This window comes from Passer domesticus, chromosome Z (genome assembly GCF_036417665.1).
Source record: "Passer domesticus isolate bPasDom1 chromosome Z, bPasDom1.hap1, whole genome shotgun sequence".
Classification (NCBI taxonomy): domain Eukaryota; kingdom Metazoa; phylum Chordata; class Aves; order Passeriformes; family Passeridae; genus Passer; species Passer domesticus.
Window position 1 is genome coordinate 66,668,069 of NC_087512.1, and position 19,145 is coordinate 66,687,213.

General features: G+C 36.4%; 1 protein-coding gene and 1 long non-coding RNA gene across 7 annotated transcripts in view; both read left to right on the plus strand.

Moving 5' to 3' along the window:
* Positions 1–19,145, plus strand: part of CSNK1G3 (casein kinase 1 gamma 3) — a 71,320-nt gene that overhangs the window by 13,236 nt on the left and 38,939 nt on the right. For all 6 annotated transcript variants that reach the window (XM_064405362.1, XM_064405359.1, XM_064405357.1 and 3 more), the window contains exons 2-5: positions 231–288; positions 2,449–2,864; positions 6,640–6,680; positions 17,876–17,945. In XM_064405362.1, coding sequence (XP_064261432.1) covers positions 2,687–2,864; positions 6,640–6,680; positions 17,876–17,945 — 289 coding nt within the window. In that variant the 5' untranslated portion in view covers positions 231–288; positions 2,449–2,686. The remainder of the gene's footprint in view (positions 1–230; positions 289–2,448; positions 2,865–6,639; positions 6,681–17,875; positions 17,946–19,145) is intronic.
* LOC135291298 (uncharacterized) lies at positions 6,800–8,262 on the plus strand. Its single transcript, XR_010354093.1, has 3 exons — positions 6,800–7,024; positions 7,391–7,471; positions 8,176–8,262. It is a non-coding gene; the product is annotated as an uncharacterized LOC135291298 (long non-coding RNA).

Sequence of the window (19,145 nt, forward strand, 5' to 3'; positions counted from 1 at the left end):
TATTCCTTTTGTGCTTCAGATGATGCACATCTTTGAATGATGTCTAACTTCTGAGCCTTAAAAATTATGTTGAGTCTTTGAAACAAATCTGCTGCATCTTCCTTAATACTCTAAAAAAACTTATGCAGTTCCAAAAACTGTACTTTCATTCAGTATCAGAATATTTTACATGCTAAGTAATTGCATGAATTGTAATTACATAAATATATCTTTTGATGCTTTTCCTCTAGAATGTGAGCATTATGGTGAAGAGAAGATACTGCCACCAACATTATAACACTGTCATGGGTAAGTACAATAGAAATAAATATAACCATTAAAATGTTTTGTATTTTTAAGGTAAATGCATCATAAAATATTGCACAGGAATTTCAAAATGAAGAAAGTCATAAGCACTGTCCTTATTTTGAGTTAGTTGCAGATTATTTTATGAGGAAAATGTAAGAGAACACCTGTGTCCTGGAGAAACTATGACAAGGAATACTTGAATGTCTTCCTTTTCATATGTAGTATGGGAAAAATATGAGGGACTTCTGTTGGTTATTTAGCACATATCTTATAAAAAGGTACTAATTTCAGTTTATAAGGAAGCTTACCTGTAATGTAAGTGGAGTATCTGTTAGTTCAGCAGGAGTAAAGGGGAGGACATAAGTTAGTGCGTAATAGATTTGTCCATATAATAGACATTTCTATGTGTAAATCAAAATTGATGTTGTTTGTCATGTATTTGGTACTCTAAAAATTCTAGGATTGTTTATTGTTAGTTCTTTCTGAAAATGCCAGTAAAATATGGAAGTCTTCTTTTCTTGGGTGCCTAGAACATGTGGTTGCATTCTGTTGCATCAAACATGCTGACTGTCATTCTAAGAACTGAATGGTGACTTTGAAGTTCTACTTCAAGAGACTTAATGTTTAGCTTTCTTATTTCTTCCTTAGCTTTTGTAGCATAGTGGGCGAGTGAAAATTACCTATTGCTTCCCACTGGGTCAGTTCCTTTGAGATCTGTGATTTAGAAAGTGACTTTAGGGTATCTGAAGACCTGCAAGATTGTGTAGTATGTGGCTGTCTTTTTCTCTTAAACACTTCTGTCTGTAACATAAAACATCACAGCTTTAATTTCTCACTGCTGAAGTCCTTTTCCCTGGCATTGTGCAAGTCAGCTTGGATTGTTATCTGCATTTGTGTTTTTTGATTGTTCTCAGAACAAGCTTTTCATTCCCCCTTTCACAGTGCTGTGGTCGTATTTCTTTGCCAAACAAATTTCCATGTATTTCATTGTTCAGGTAATAAGTTAGTCAGCTGTTGATTAATGATATTTAAATGTCATGTAGTTATAACCATGCTATAACTATGTATGACTTAGCAGATGCAACTATTCATATGACTGTTCATATTATTTGGTGTATTTTTCACTACTTCCTCTTTGATTTTTGAAATTTTGTGGTAAGCTGTGATGTGAGTAATAAAATTACTTTGTGAGAAGTTGTTTTACAAAATAAAAGTGTCTTCAGCTCAAAGTGTTAAAAATAAGCTCCTGGTGACTACTTTTAAAATAGGCTGTAGCACGTGAAATACATTTTTCCAGAGGATGTTCTCCATTACTGCAGTGTATTCCCAAGATTGAAGCAAATGCAGGAAAATAATTTTGGACAGATATTTAACTCATTGTGGAATTTTGCTGTTGTAGAAACTTCTGAATTATGGGGTTTTTACACCGCTGTCATTAAATAGAAAACAATATCCAGTGTTCTTATAGCTGAGATCTAAGAACAAGAGCTTTCTTGTGGTTCTTTATTACAGTAGTAAGATAACACTGTTTTTGCTGAAATTCATGTCAGAATTTGTGTCTAGGCAATGATGCTAAACAAGGGAGAAGGGAAGCAGGGAAACAGATTTATGACAGAAATACAGTAGGGCAGAATAAGTAAATATAAGTGTAGTTTTAGATTCTGTGAGTTACTGAAAGAAGTCGAGTGTCCTTGCCATGAGTTTATAACTTGTGTATCTCGGAAATTACAGCTCAAAAAATACAATATATTTCTATAACTTCAATAACTGTGCAGCTTGAGCATTTGCTTAAAACAGCAGATACTATTTGAGGGAAAATAAATAAAATGCTTTCACTTGAAGAGCTGGCATAAGGTGAAATGAGTGTGTCCAAGCATCAATTTTAAGTGTGTTTATTCAGGAAGAAGTTTTATAGGGCTTTTTTGTTGCTTTTTAAGAAATAACAATTGCTTGAAGTGTTGAAATTTCACTACACTTGAGTCACAACAATATCACTTGCTGTTACATACTAGAAATGGAATTAACCTTAAAATTGTGCTTTTCATAGATCTGTAAAGCAAATATAATTAGTTACAGCTTAATTATGTGTCTAGTTGAAGGGAAAGGTAATTTTGTACAAGAATCTTAGTGTCTTGAATAACTTTGTTTTTCTTTTAACAGAATACCTCTGAAGACTAGGAAATATTGCTGGTGTCGTGCATTCTGGAAATACGTTTTACTACAGATACCACCAAGGCTTTGCAAACAGGATGAACATGCTGCTGTTGACTGCTTACTGACATTAACCAGCTGGGCATTTCACTCATGATGTTTTCATTCTTACCTCATCCAATTGAAATTTGCTTATACTGATTTTTAAAAAGAGGAATAAATCAAGGTGGAGTACCGTAAACTTGACATGGAAAATAAAAAGAAAGACAAAGACAAACCAGATGAAAGAATGGCACGGCCTAGTGGGAGATCAGGCCATAATCCACGTGGAACTGGTTCTTCGAATTCTGGAGTGTTAATGGTTGGCCCTAACTTCAGAGTTGGTAAAAAAATTGGATGTGGTAATTTTGGAGAACTACGGTTAGGTAAGATCCTCATTTATTTATTTCAGTTTACATGATTCAAGGCCATTTTTATGCAGTCTAGGCAAGAAAATTTCTCTATGAAATTTTCACAGAGCAGCTCTTCAAACTGCCTTTTTAAAGCTTCAGGCTGTGCAAGGTATATTCAGCCCATCTTTTGTGGTTTTACCCCAGCCAGTGCAAGCTTGATGACATGAAGAATCTGTATAGCAGGATACTTCCTGTGTATAAAATGTTTTCTAGCTATGTGCAGTGCTTTCCTAAATTCAGTCAGTTTTCTCTTCCAAGATGCTGGAAGTTACATCATGGTGGTTGTAGCAGTCTTTTCAGACTTCCTGAAGCACTTCATTGAGGTGCTAAATATTTAGGGCTGAATGTAGGAGACACATCCCTGTCCTATAGGTCTGGCAGATCTCTTGGAGACACTGTAACCAGGTACTACAGAGTTTTTAATACCTATGAGCAAGGAAATTCCTTGGTTTCTTTTTTAATGTAGTGAGGCTAAACACTTGAGTTGCTGTTAAACAGGGCAGTGAGAATCCATCTGTTGAGAAAATTTGGGATAATTCAGTGACTCTAGTTCTCTGCTGAACAGATGGCTGAAAATCAGATGGTGGAGAAGGCAGTCTGAAAAGAACCCGTAGAGTTTTAAAGAATTTGGGCAGCAAAGCTGGAAATGCATTTATTAAAATAGACATGATGGATGTGTGTTTTGGAAGACTATATTTAGTTTTGTGGACTTGTATTTCCAGGATGGACAGCATGATTAACTAGGGTTTTCAAGATGTGTAAGTTCAACTATATGCTAATAGATACAGCTTGACACTTAATGGCTCTAGTATTGTTGGAAGGCTTGAGTTAAAGTGCTTCATGCATTAAATAGAGGCGGATTTCACTGTTAGATATTTGAGAGGATAGTGGGCTATATAAGTGCTGTTTCTGTTGATGATTGCCTGTGGTAGAACTAATACTCATTGCCCTTCAGACAGTATTTGTGATACAGTGTTTGCATAAAATATAATGTTTTTAATATAGTGCATTCTGGGGGCTGTCAGGATGTTAACAAGCTTAGCAAATTTATACTGTAGAGGGATTTAAGACAATATTGCTGCAGCTCTGACTTAGGACACTGAATTTTGCAGTCTCACTAATAGTTACTTTTGTTACTACTGTTATCAGTTACACAAAATTAATACATTTTGACATTTACAGTGTTGCATACATGCCTTTGCAGTCCACAAATCAAGCTGAAAAATTGCTCTTCCTCACTTGCTAAACTTCTGCATAATGCCTTCAAATCTTAATTTTTGTTTCAAACCTCACAATAAAGTAAATCAAACCAGCAAGATTAATTCTACATAAAGGCAACGGCAAACTAGTGAAGGTAATTTTTTGTCTGCTGTTTTGGTCACAAAGTACAGAGCTGATTAAGAATTAATATCTGATTAACCTACTTACTTGCAGGTGTTACAGTGAAACAGTGTATTTTATTTTAAATATAATATTAAATTAGTTAATTAATTACAGTTTCATAGTACTGAAATAAAATAGAACAAGTAAAAGGAATAGGAGAGAGATTATGGGACAGTGTACTATCCTGTAACAGTCACCAGGACAAGTGCAGCCTTTCTGATTTTAATATCTGTGGGTTTTGCTTATATTCTAGATATTTCAAATCCCTATTTATTGTTTTTTGTGAGGAAGATGTTTGAAATGTAAGTTACTGAAAGCAAAAGTTAATATTGCTGTTATAGATTCTGATTTAATTTTTTTATTTTTTCATTTGCTTTGCTATGGTATCAAGTACTTAGTGTACACCCTTTCTACAAAGATGTACACAAGTGCTTAGATTTTTATATGCACTCCTGCAGATAGGAATATATTTTGAGCATGTGTCCTAAGGTTAGACCTGAAGGACTTAAAGGAGGAATGAAGTTGTAGAGTGATGAAGCTGTGTTCAGAAGATAAAAATCCAGTTATATATTGGGAACTGTTGTTCTTCCATCTGAGAAGAAATTAGTGGTCACACTTCAGTAGTGGTTTGCAGATCAAATGGGAAATTCGCTCTCTGTAGCAAATAACTGTCTGTGATCTTCAACCATTAGCTTGTAAAGGACTAAATTGGTTTGGATATTGAGCTGTTAATTTTAATACTCTCTGTTATAGTTAAATTAAACTGATACAATTAAGATAAACCGGTAAGGTAGTAAGAGAGAATTTGTTGCTGTTGCAAGCGATGCATTATTCAATACCTGTTGTGTATTTATGGACAGATCAACAGTGGTGTTTTATATATGTGTCTGCTGTGTTTTAAAGAGAGGATTGTCCTGGCTGACCACATGGAAAGTTAGTGTCCCTTCTGATGCTACTTCAGAATAAGCATGTCATTACAACTTTTGGAACTCAATATCCAGTTACTTAACTGTAACTGGGTTTGTTGCTTACTCAGAGTAGGTGATATATATAGCTAAGATATGGAATGAGCAGGGCTCCTGTGAGAGTTTCTGTTAGTGTCTTATAGATTCTAATACTATGCAAAGACACAGAAACAACTACAAAGTATACTTCTTATAAAAATATAACTGATATGATCTTCGAATAAGAAATACTTAGGATGCCTGGATATCCAATCTAGTCCCTATATAGGGGACTAAGACCCCTTTTGTGGGTCAGATTATAGCATACTGCTCATATTAATTATGTGTTGTTGTGAGGCCCCATCCACTAAGAGATGTGAGCTTTTAATGCATCTTGTTTCAGCTTTACAGGAGTACTCTATTTTTTGAAAGTATTATTAGCGCTTCATAGTTTTTGACTATTGGTGTAAGTCATTTGGTCAAAGCATGGTCATGGGTTCAGTGCCTCTGTGAGGCAACTTTTAAGAATTGGACTCAGTGGTCCTTGCAGGTCCCTTCCAAACCAGAATATTCTATGATTCTGTGTAACTGTCTTCACAGGGAACTTTTTAGACTTGGTCCATGTCTTTTCCCCATTTGATTTCTTTAACAAAACTGAGCTAAACATAGGAAATTCAGACCTGAGTAATACTGCAGAGAAAAAACGAGGATTATCATTAAGAATAATGTATACTAAATGCATTTGAAGATTGTAAAGAAACAAAAAGTGTTGGAAGTGACAACTTAATTTATGCTTTATCTGCTGTTTTTTAATTGTACACCTATAAAACTTGTATAACATTTTAGTCATTGCATACAGTTTGAAGTGATGCTTATTGAAAAGTTCTTCTCCAGTTACAGAATCCCTTTTAAAGCAGCAGATGCAATTTCCAAGTGGTGTAAGCCTATCAGGAATGTTGTTGTCTTGTCCTAAGTTTCAGCTTAGTAAATTACATAATTGAGGGGAAAAAACAGTCCTCAATTCATTAACTAGTTAATTCTGGTTTTAATTAGTGGCTGATGTTTCAAAATTGCATAGTAATTTAAAAATAAATTTCAAATAGTTTTCAGCAATAATTATGAAACTATCACATTCTGGTTATTGTGATTTAACAATTTTCAAGCTTTTTTACTACAAAAAGATCACAAATTTGGTGAAATATCTGAAACTCTCTGTGAAATTTCCACCTCTTACACTATTCAAGGAAAAAAATGTTTTTAAATTGAGGTATTGGATTAATGAGCCCATGTTTCCTAAGTCACTGCCAAAACACTAGCACCTTACATGAAAAATATTTTCAAGACTTTCTTGGTATTTAAATGGCATTTATTTGAACAGAAAAGCCAGTGTCTCACATTCTTGTTTTTATTCTTTTTTCAAGGCAAAAATTTATACACAAATGACTATGTGGCAATTAAGCTGGTAAGTTAATATTTTTTTAAGGATTTGGGATGAGAAACTAATCAGATTTTTCCTTTCAGATGTTAATGGGTTGATTTATTTTATTAAAACCTTTAATAGTTTTGTATGATTTCATCGAATTAGATAAAAGCAATTAGTGATAGATGTAATTGTGTAGTTTGGCCATATTGAGTAAAAGTAGTTTTTAACTGTTGTCACTGTTTTCAAGGCTAAATCTGTGTTTGCAGAGTCAGTGATGTTTTAATGCTGCTTCAAGGATGCTGCTCCGTGGCAGTCATCTTGGTAAATCCTTTGTTGTCCAACAAGTAGAGGAACAACAAGTTTACTGTGAATCTTAACATCAGGTGACTATAGAGAAACTCCAGAAATTCTTGAGGCTGCATGTGTTTTAATATCCACACTCCTGCCCCCAGTATTTTTCATCTCTAACTGGTGGTATTTAGTACACTGAGATGTGTACATCACTTTGGTAGACATGTTTTATTTGCAATAACACAGCAGATTTGCCGTGTAGTATGTTTACTTCTTTTGCAAACATGATACTTTTGGATATCCTGTTAATACATCATTGTTTGGCTTTTTCTGTACTTTGGTACCACCATATTTTGCTTTTGGATTTTTTTAACTTCTTGGTAAATGACTGTTTTCATAACTGAAGTATTTCATGATTAACTTCATGTGTTTACTTTTTATCATTGACGGATTTTTAGGACAGGACTGCAGCTGATTTCTTGTTGCTCCAGTAGCACAGAACTTTTTACACAGCACAGTATGGTTTCATAAATTGAAAGGTAAACTGTGGGAACAGGAATGCATGGCTTTAGATGAGAAACATGAAAAACATTACAAGCATAATAAACTCCTGAAAAATACTGATGTCACTCTCCTTGCTTTGGGAAATACTTACTTTGGGATTAGTAGAAGTTTGTAAAACATGGAAATTATGGCTTGAGAGAGCAACATTGAATACAGTTTTGAGGGTTATTGAGTGTAAATCTGATTTAACACACATTTTGTTTCAATGTATCTTGAACTTACTCTGTATGTCTGATGAAAGTTGAAAATAGACTGAGAATTCTTCTACTTAAAGCCTGTCTACTACAAAGCACATTTAGAAATATGTTGCAAGGTAGTGGGGTTTTTTATAAGCACTCATTACTTAATCATGTAGAGCAAGGCCACTTTTTTATCTGATCAGTTTTGATAAAAGCTTTTTTATGGCATGCACAACTTAGCTTGGCTGCCATTTCAACTGTTACAGCAACAGCCAGCTTGCCAGCTTGTCTTGGCAACATTTACTTTTTTTTATTTCCAATTATCTCAATCTTAGAGCTGCTTGTTCCCAGCTGAGTAAAAAGCTTGAAGCAACTTTTTTGAGTAACTTAGTTTGAAGTCACTAAAGAACCAATGCAATTAAGTATATATGTAATTTACTGTTAGTGCTGAAAGAACTCTGAGTATGTAGTGGACTTCTCCATTTTTCCTTTTACACTAGTGTCATGAAAAGCTGTAATGTCTTTGCAATGAAAAACAGATGAAGGAATCATAATGAAAATCAACACTGGAGCTTGCATCATCATAGTAAGATAAAAATACATTTAGTAGCAGGTAGAACTAGTGGATTCTTTTAATATGGTTCTCCCTTTTTTTGTTTCAGTATGTATTTCAGATACATGCTTATTCCTTGACTGGAAGGGATTTGAGTCACAAGGTTCAGTCTGCTAAAAGCAGCTGCATCAAGCTGTGGGATTTATTTGGATTTTGTATTTTTTCCTGTTCTTCTCCTATTTGAGACAGTGCCAGGAGTTTTTTCTAACAGTTATAGATACAGTGGCTTATCGTCCATTTCCTTTTAAAATGTAAGCTTTTACTTTTGTGCTTTCAGAGCAGTCATTAGGCCTATGCTTAGCCCTTGTTTTGTTATTGTAAATGAGACACTCTTAACTTCCTCTGTGTTTTGCACCTGTTGTAGTTCAAGTTTAGCCTTCCTGAATGGGGTTCCTTGAATCAAGTTTATGTTGCAGTCTAAGCAGTTACCCTTGGCAGATGTGGTTGTTGTAATCTCTCTTGCAGTATCCTAGTGTCATGCCTACATGACACTAGGATACTGCAGTGTCCTAGTGTATTGTATTTGCATTCCTCATGGTAGCATTCCGGTTTTGACCTACTGTTGTCTTATGAGCAGCAGGACATCTCCTATGCCAGATGTTTTGTATATCAATGGTAACCATATACTCTAGTGCAGAAGGACTGTGTGGGTTTCTCTGAAGTGCAATGAATGGCTGTGTTTATGCAGCAGCTTTCAGGAGTACTTCTGTTGTTGAAAATAAGTGTATTTTACAAGTGCTCTTTTGACTCAGACTTTTAAATTGTTTTGAATTAATATTTCCCTTGTGGACAAAATTATACAAGCATTTTCTTATGCTAATCATATATGTTATGATACTTAGGGCAGCTTCAGGACTTGTGTAAAAAAATAGCTTAAGCAGTTTTTCGGTGTAAGGTTTGAGGGTCATACAACACATGCATTTTGAAGTATAATGTTTATACATAAATGCATATTTAATTTGGTAGAACAGCTACAGTTCCAGAATCTTCCTCTTCATCTGTCTTAATTCATTATTGCGTGTTCTGGTTGGGCACATACTTCAGTTTGAGAGGTCAGAATAGACTTTTTTGAGAACTATAATGAAACTTTTAAGAGCTGGGCTTTTACCACTTCAGTGCTGTATAGTGGTGTTTATATGTTTCTGCTGGTCTTTTAGTATACAAACTGATTTCTTGTGATCAGGTGGTTCTTCAGCAATAGCTGTTTAGTGTGTAAATGCTCTACCTTTCCTGCTCACCTCTTCTTATTGTTAGATTTACTACTTTTATTATATGACCCTGTACTTGACTTAAACCCCGTATTCACTATTCAGCTTTTCCTTCTCCTTCATTATTTTTTCCCTTTCTCTTTGACATATTTCTCCACTGCTCAAACTTACCTGCTCTGCAGATGCGTAACCACTACCAAAAAACTAGCTAAAGGAATTTCTGCTTGAGCATGTCATGACCCATCATTAGGGGCCATGATATTCATTATAAATGCTCATCAGTATTCAACAAAGACACTGGACATGCTTTAGGAAGCTCTTGTGCTTTTTTATGTGATCACCTTGTGCCTGGCAACCATCCCACTATTTGTACTTAAAAGGTGTTGGCTGAGAAGCCTTTACATTTGAAGGCTTCCACAAGTACTGTGTAGCAAGCCTGTAATTTTTACAGTACACTTAATAAACTCTCAACTCCCTCAACACACTCTTAAAGGTGCTGGCTCACAAACCACATTTCCACAACTCCCCGCTCCCACAATAAACTTCAGTATGGAGTATGGAATAGGAAATTATAGCTGTGCTTTGCCCAGACAGAGTGAGGGAGAAGAGAAATAAAAGCAGAAAAGGAAGAGAACAAAAGCATATCATCAATCCTTAGATCCTGCCTTGGTCTCACTTGTATGGCTGGTCCAGAGCTGGGAACTGTGACAGTGAAAGAGAGGAAAAAGAGAGCAGGGGAGCCCAGTCTGCTTCCTTTCATAGTTAACCTGTTGCTGCCTCTTACTCGAATGAGATGTTTTGTGCTCTTTTGTTCTTGGATGCATAGCCAGCCCTTGGAGCCCTGCTCCAGGGAATGAGTGCAGGATGGGGAAATAAGCACAAGTCTCCAGGTGGAGTAGAGAGTTGGCTCAGCACTGTGCTGCCCCACCTTAGTGAGACCCTCTCTTCCAATCACAGCTTTCCTGCCAGAATAGTCAGAATGTTTGAGACAAAACATGCTTATGCGAGGTCCTCGTGGCTCAAACAGTGGCTCAAACATTCCTTACTACTGGTTGGGCATACGGCTCATCTTTGATTGTGGTAATCTCTGTATGCTGGATGCAGGGCTAGGAGAGGGAGGAAGCAGAAGACAGTATTCAGCTAGTCAAAGTTGCAAAAAAGGGTTATGCTCATCGTTAAAACCAGAAGTCCCACCAATATTCCAGTCCCCATTTGTGTCAAACACTTTCCTCACCTCATGATTTAAAACCAAAAGAAATCTGGTGTCCAAGGCTCGATTCATTAAACAAGTTCTTTGGTTGCAGTGTTTGGAATTGTTCAGCAATCTGGTCAGCAGCTTCCTTCATCTTTGCTCAGGCCTCTTCAGTTGAAATTGTAGCATTGTGAATGGTGACAGAGCACCCCCCTTTGGCAAGGCTGTGCATCCTGTGTAGTGCTTGTTCAATAATGGGTATGCTGACAGTGCATCCATCTCGGAGGGGTTGTCAAATTGAACATTGATAGGACACAGGGAAGGAATTCAGACACCACATTTCCATCCAGCATGGTATTCTAGTGTTAGGTATAACATTTTTCACCTGAACTCCACCAGGCCAACCCCAAAGGCTATATATTTCGTCATTCTTCAATTATAATTTTCAGTAAGATTTAGGATAATTATTTATGGTTCTGTGCAAGCTAATTCCTGCCATCCGGTACTAAACTGAAAAATGTACAGGGTGTTGTTCTATTAAAATTTTAGCAAGTACAAGTATGTCCATTCAAAGTTCTAATACCAAGTATGTTTCAGGGGAGGTCTTCAGGTCAAGTGTTACAAGTACTGTACATCACAGCAGATAATCTTACAGGCAACAGAAGGAATCTTAATTTCTTCCTGGGTGGAGCAGGGCATGGCAAGGCAAAATCCTGTGAAGCCTCCATATTCTTACAAATTCTTGTATTAGCTCCCAAGCTGAGTTGGAGACCTATTACAGTAGTTCTTGTTTAACAGGATGAAAATAATAGGACACATTGCTGAAACATTTCAGGTCAGTATCGCTAGGTACAGATTATGAAACAACAGCAACATGAAGTCAAAATACTTGATGTTAACATCAGTCATTGCTTTGCCATAGTTCTTGTAGGAAAAGGAAGAATGCCTTGTTCTAAACCAGTGGTTGAAAAGAAGGTACTATCCACTGGTGTGAACGCAATATTTTTTATCATGGGCATTGATAGCTATCCACAAGTAACTGCTGAAAGACTTTTGAAGTCACTGCTGTAATAGTGAAAAAATCTGCTAAAACTGATTGTCCTGGTTAAGTTTATTTGCTTAAGTTTAATTTGATCTCTATCCTTCCTTTTGTGAAATGATTCCATTTCCTGTGGCCCATTCCTGTACCACTTACCACTGGAGGAGTAAAGTGGTTGCCATTGTTTCATTGGGTGGAATTGGGTTTGGGTAAATACCTGAACCACTGCTTTAAAACTCTGTGCTTTTGCCTGTGCCTGAACTAAAAGCTTCCCCTGGATTAGTCCGAACCTCCATATTTGGGGTGGGAATGTATACAGCTTCTTCCTTTTCCTCATTTAACTTACCCTGCAATAACTTTGATATTTTGGTTCTGGTATATGGCACTATTTTGTAGCAGTTTGCTGACCCTGTCCATCATCTCTATTTTCAGTTTTAACTAGTGGTCCAGAATCCAGATTCTACATCTTGCAATTCTTCATGAAAGAGTCTCTCATACACATCCTGAAGCTGTGCTGAAAGCCTACTAATGTGACCATTTTTGACAGGAAACAGCCCCTCTGCCTTCAGCGTCTTTTCCTGTTTGCTCTCAGCAGCAAGCGCCTCCATCTCCTAAGGCCTGCTCTCCCTCTCCAGGAAACCTAAACCCCTAGACCAATAGGCAGCTCATTGCATGAGGGACCAGGACCCTTAAGGACCATTTACCTGTATGGAAAACCTCAGATTCTCAGTATCCCTTGGCCTCCTCTTCTGTAGCTTTTTTTTGCTCTACAGCAACTGCTGCCTACACATCTGTCTTTCCTATAGCCACTTCTATGGCTTTAGCCTCTTCCACAGCTGTTTGTCTCCTTGCCCAGCACTCCTGTGGTTCTCTCCTTCTCCTCATCTCATCCCTCACTACTTTTGATTCCTTCACTTGGGTGCATCACTGTCTTTGTTTCTAAAAACCTAGCAGCCTAATCTTCTTAATTTCACATACTAGTTCCTTATCTGAGCATTTGTGTAAGTCCTTGTACTCCCAAGACCAACTTCTCATCCCTGCTGTGGTACACAGCACATCTCTCAGTATTTTCTTCTGCTCTGTAGCCTTGCAGAGCTCAAGGTGTAGTAATTGAGTAAGATCTAAGATCTCTTTCTATATTCAGTAAAGATTCCAATTTTGCTCTTCCACTTTTCTCTCTATCCAAACATCTCTGGAAGTGGTCAGCTGAATTTTCATGGATGTTTTTAAGAGCTCAACCAAGACTCTCAAATATTTTTGCAAATTTTTTGCAGCAATTTGTCTCTTTTTTGCTATCTAAGCATTTTAATAAAAAAAAGTCTCTCATCTTGCTGTCTGTATGAACATTTTTGTAAAGAAGGCAACAAAATTTTATTGAAATGTCTCTCTCTTTTTGCTATCTAGACATTTTGGTAAGGAGTCATTAATCTTTTTATCTTTTTGTGTTGCCATTAGCATGACACACAGTACTCCACATATGAAGATGAGCGTAGGTCATACTTTCGCATAAAGGGAAAGGGGGGGTCCATGCTTGGAATTTCCTGAGCTGTCATGTCCTGCTCCTCCCTGTTCCTGATCCATCCTGTACCCCAGTCAGAGATGGAGGTATCTGAGCCCATCCCAGCTAAAAATAGTTCAAGAGCTGTTCAGTCCCTCTCAGCCTCACAAGAGTCCTGTCTGTGATGCCAATTTATTGTTACAAGCCATTGGTAGAAATGTGATGTTGTAAATTCTTACTGGTCTAAACGAAGCCACCAGACCACACTCAGGGGAGCTCTTGTGCTTTACTGTACACTTGTTATAACTCTGGAACCCCCACTATTAGACTCCAAAGGTGTTGACTACAAACTCCATCATTTTGTACAGTAGGGGGAAAAATTTGACAGCTGTGCTTTGCCCAGGCCAAGCAAGCAACGAGAGAAATTCAAGTGGAAAAGAGAGGCGAGTGAAGAAGTTCACCATCTGTAGATTCCTGCAGTCAGTCCTGCTGCATGGATGATCCAGAGCTGGGATAGCAAAATAAAGAAAGGGAAAGATACAGAAAAAGTCATGAAGGGGCCCAATGCACTTTCTTTTATATTTAACCTGGTGCAACCTCTTATGTAAACTAGACTTTTCATGTTATTTTGTTTGCACATCCACAGGCAGCCTTTTGAGCCTTTCTCTGGGAAATCAGTTGGGAGGGACTGAGGAGGAGCAGGAAGCTGGCTCAGAACACTGCTACTCCATCTCCATGGGACCCTTTGTTTTGCTCACACTTTTCCTGTCATAACAGTCAGAATATTTGAGACAAAACGTGCTTATGCTTAGTACTCCATGGAACTGCTTCTGGAAATACATCAATTTTTCTTTCTTTGGGTGAAAGATAGGAAGTTACAAAGTTGTCTTCACTGCTTTTTAAACTGTAATCTTTAATTGACCGATTCACTAGTCCATTCATAACATTTGAATTGCTAAAATTCAAATCTGTTATAAATGAGGGTTATGTGCGGAAAGCAAGTTGCACTTTGTTTTCAAGGTTGTTATGTTTTTTCTCTGTCTTTCGTTTTTAAGGAATAACATTGGTCTATCTGAAAAGAGTCACACCTTTTCAGAATCGCTCTAGGATATGTAGTAAATCCAAATCTAGTACAAGTCTGTTTAATAGACTGGACTTTTCCTGTAATGAACCTACTTCTTAAGAAATTTTTTTTCCTGAAAATGGCTTTTGTTTGCTATTGCTTACAAATATGTAAAGCAGACACAGAGCGTAAACTCACTAAATTACTAAGACATGAAAAGTAGGTACTAGCTGTATGTTTATATTGTGTTTTGCCTTATTAGATGTCTAGACCATTTCTAACCTTACAGTTCAAGTAAACTGCTTTTTCAAAGCCCCTTTAACAGGAAGTAAGTTGCAAATTGAATAGTATTTTATTCCATGTATTTGGGAAAAAATAATTGTAGAAAGAATTAATAATGAACTTGAAACAGATTTCACATTTCAGGTGTCTTTATTGTTGTGTTTGAATGTATAAATATGCCACAGAAGAAAAAAGGGGGGTAAAAATCTCTCTGACCAACTAAGGAGCAGTTGTTTCTGTTGCTCAGGTAACAGGGGCTCAATAAGCTGCACCTTAGTTCTTTGATAGCAGCAAGACCCCATGTTCCTCATTTAGAGAGACGTGGTCTTTTGCAGGGAAAAGAATTTGTCTGTTTTAATAGTGAAGCTTTGAAATAATTAGATGTGAATGTAAAAGCAATGTAGGGAGGGTTGTATACAGAACTTTGCAAATCCTGGAACAATTTTTTCAGGATACTTCGGTGAAGACCTGGGCTTACTTAAGCAAAGAAAATACACTAGGGTTTTTTGGTAAGAGGAGAAGTTGGCTTCAAGCCACTCTGGGTTTAACAGGATGTTTGAACAGTTATGAATTACACAGGCTTATTTTTAGATGGTGAAATGTACCAACATACCAGTGAAACCAAAGAACTATGGTTTACCATTTCTTTTCTTCTTACTGAATTTTTCTTTTAGACTTGTACATACAGTAGTGCATTCTTCACTCTTGCCTTATGGTGAAAGATTACATTTAACATTATTTTGTCTTGATTTATCTTTTTCTGTCCTTTGTCATTTATATGTACTTATTGTGTACTGTAGAGTGGGATGTGCAGAAATAAAGTAATTGTATCCTAAGAGGTTATTGTGCTTGCCCTTTTACAAGTTTTGTTGAACAAGATGATGTCTTCCTTTTGCATGTTTGGAATGACAAGGAAGCTGTCTAAGCCATTTTACAAAAATAAAGCAATTTCTAAAGGCTGTAGTTCAATAAATGAACTACAAGTGCACATTGCCGTATTTTTTTCCAATTTTTCTGGGGGGTATAAAAGTGTTTAATTGTCTCTGTGCTGAACAAAGATTTGGTTTCAGTCTTTGGGTCTGTGTTTGACTGTTTAAGGAGATTGCTTTCTGGAGATTTGTCAGGTCTGTTTTCTGCTGATAGCTGGGACAAGCAGCATTCATAAGAGGGATGTGTGTGTCAGAAATTGGAAGCTGTTTCTTTTGCCTAGAATTTTTTTTAATCTATTCCTGTAAATTTAATACATACAAGCTGTTTTTCATCATTTTAATGGGACCATGTTACAACCATGAGGGGTTAAGTTGTTACTATTACCACCAATTGAAACAAAACTGTATAATTGAACAAAATTAAACTTCCTGTAAGCCAGGGTTTTGTGTTGTTATAAGAAGCAGACATGCAGTGTTTTGTGGACCAAAATATTTTCTACTTAGCTGGCAGAATCCTAAGTTTTAATTAGGCATTATGTGTGTGTGTATTTTGTAACTAACAGACTTGTATATTACAAGCAACCTAATTGCTTAACTTATGTTGTTTCCTAAAAGGTTAAAATATTTCAAATCCTTTATAGTGGGTTTCCTCATACCTCTGAAAGCTGAGTCTTAAAGGTTGATAGTTGTGCTGATGTGCTTTGACCCATGTTTACACAAAAGTGTTTTAGGGAATATCTCTCTTCAATACTTTACCTTAAATTTCATGTGTCCTGCTCATAAACTGTAACTAGGCCTTTGGTAGCCCAGTTAGTTTTGCTTAGTAATTAATTTTTTGAATAATAAACACTTGCTTATTTTAGGAAATTCTTGCTCACTTCTCACTTCTTTACAAAAAATAGTGTTCAGTTATGCTGGTTGCTCTGGAGTGTAAAAAAATACAGTAAATTCTATTTGTCTTTTGCAGAAACTGTTACATCAGTCCTTCTTTACTTTTAGGCATTCACCTTTGGCATCCTGGCAAGATCAAATGCATAAATATACACTGTCAGGGATTTCGGCAGCAATAGGAAACAACAAAGTCTTGGAGCGAGATGGGTTGAGGAAGAAGACTGAATTTCTCATTTTTGCACATTGGCTCATAGTTTTTATGCTGTGAATGTGACACTGAGAAACAACACAGGTTTATAAACTCATAGCTTTAAGATGGTGGTGTGAGGAAAAAAAATGAGCACTTTGCCCAAGCTTTTCTTGGAAATTGATCTTCAGCAGTATCAGCTATTGCTGATAACTGCATTAAGCGTTACTATGTACTGCAGTTCTAGTAGTTACAGAATTAGTTTCCAAATTATGACTGATGCGTTGGGAGATCACAGAATGAATTAGGCTGGAATGGACCTCAGAGAGCATTGAGTACAGCCTCTGACTGAAGACCACCACATCAGAATGTCCCTCAGTGCCATGGCCAGTCTTTCCTTAAACACCTTCAGGGATGGTGACTTCTCCTCCTGGCCAGTCCATGCTAATGTCTAAAAACCCTTTCTGTGAAGAAATTCCTCCTAATGTCCAACCTAAACATTGCTTGGTGGAGCTTAATATTAAGATCATGTTACATATCATAAGAAAGAAGGCATATCTTCTAAAAGATGCTCTAGGAAATTAGTTCAAGAGTCTTGTGCTAAAGAAACTTTTTTTTGCAAAGGGAGATACTAAAAAAGTTTGGGTTTCCATTTAGGCTGCATGTGTATTCTTCTGCTTAATCTCATGTCACTTCATTTAGTTCTGCGAGACCCTGACACATGGGCATGTTGAACACTGAAATGAGATTTCATTAATGTGCGTAAACCACAGACTTATTCTGGGGCCTTTCTTTTCGCTTGTTCTGGATTTATAGTTTGGAATGGTGATACTTGATTTCTGCTAAGCTGTTACTGTTTATTGGAAGGATTTGGTATTTTTTATTAAGATCATAGGATAAGACTTCTTGTAAAGATACATCTTTCAAATATTAGGTATTTGGAGTTTTTTTTCAATCTGTTAAGCTGCATATTACTGCCTCTTCCTGAGAAATGTAGGACATACCATCCACATGCTTTGGAGAAACATACTAATTTTTAGCTATTCCATCGTGTGTCTGTTACTTGATTTGCATGTTGGACTCTGGCCCAGTGGAGCAATACAAGATGTAAATATCCATATATGCACTAGTCTAACCTGAAGGAGGTTTAGTTTTCTCAGTTTCTTAATTGCCAGTCATTTCAGAAGAAACATTCAAACTTGTGTGGCATGGAAGCAGTAGGGCTAGTTTGGCTGGTAGTAGGTTAGTGTATTAGTTTTTAGGCTTTGTTTTAAATGTTGTTTTTGTTTTTAAATCAGGAGCCAATGAAGTCGAGAGCACCACAGCTACATTTGGAATACAGATTCTACAAGCAGCTAGGATCTGGAGGTAAAAAGCAGTATAATGCATTTTACTGTGATGTAATCCAGGGACAATTTTTGGCTGAAGCTTTCTGGTTTAGAGGTATAAATCTATTTAATAAAGTGTTCTTTAGTACTTAAAGCATAAAAAAAGCCTGAGGAGTTAGTGGATTAGTGTATAAATTCCATTATTATAACATTTTTTTCTCAAGTATATCTATGAAGTCCTTACTATTTAATAAATCCTACCTATCACAGCATTTGTTTGCATACAGGTATACTTTAAACTAAGACTATTCCCCGTATAACTCCTTGAAAAAATAGTGTAGCTCTCCAAACTGCTAATCTACTGATAATGTATTTTGAATTAAAGTTGATGTGATATTCAAATAGTTTCAAATTCAGTTTTACTTTTATTGATACAGTATATATTGCTGCTTACTAGTTTTAAACCTCTTAAATACCTCTAGGAGAAGTTTAAATGCAGTTTAATATTTGAATTTCTCATTTCACTCCACTTGGTGCTTTTATACCCAGAAGTACTCATATGGTGGTGGCCTGAATGATCCAAGTGTCACCTTTTGTTTTTATAGGTGAGCGATACCTAAAACTTCTCACATGTTTTTGTGCCTTTCACAACACTGCATATAATCAGTTAGGAAAATGTGAAATTTCTTACCCCGGTAAAGTGAGTACAGATATTCTCTAAATCAGCTGTAATTTAGGAAAAAGAAATATTTTGATATTTTTTCCTTGAAATTATTCCTAGAGTAGGTCATGTAATTAACTATTTTTCCCATTTTTTTACTATGTAGAATTTTATTTTATGAGCGGACTACTAATAGTGGTTTTCTGCATGTGTGTTCAGAGGCTTTTTAGCAAAGGCAGCCTGGAATTTGTAACAGTGATTTTGAATGTGCTTAAAACAGAATAAAATCCTACTTAGTAAGAAACGTTGTCTCTAAAAAGAAATACATAGTGAACATGCCCATATTACTTTGATTTTTTTTTTACCTTGAATGCGTGTGTGTTATGGTGTGTTTTAGTACTTTTTAATTACTATTTTCACCTTTTTCCTTAAAATTTGGGATCTTATGCTCATTGCTGCACTGACTGAATAGTGTTTCTCAGGTAGCTTTCAAAAGGTCATGCTGCTCTTTTAAAGACTACATCTGGTGAAACAAAGTTTCTAATATGTTCCATTGATATAGACTTTTTTTGTTGCTGT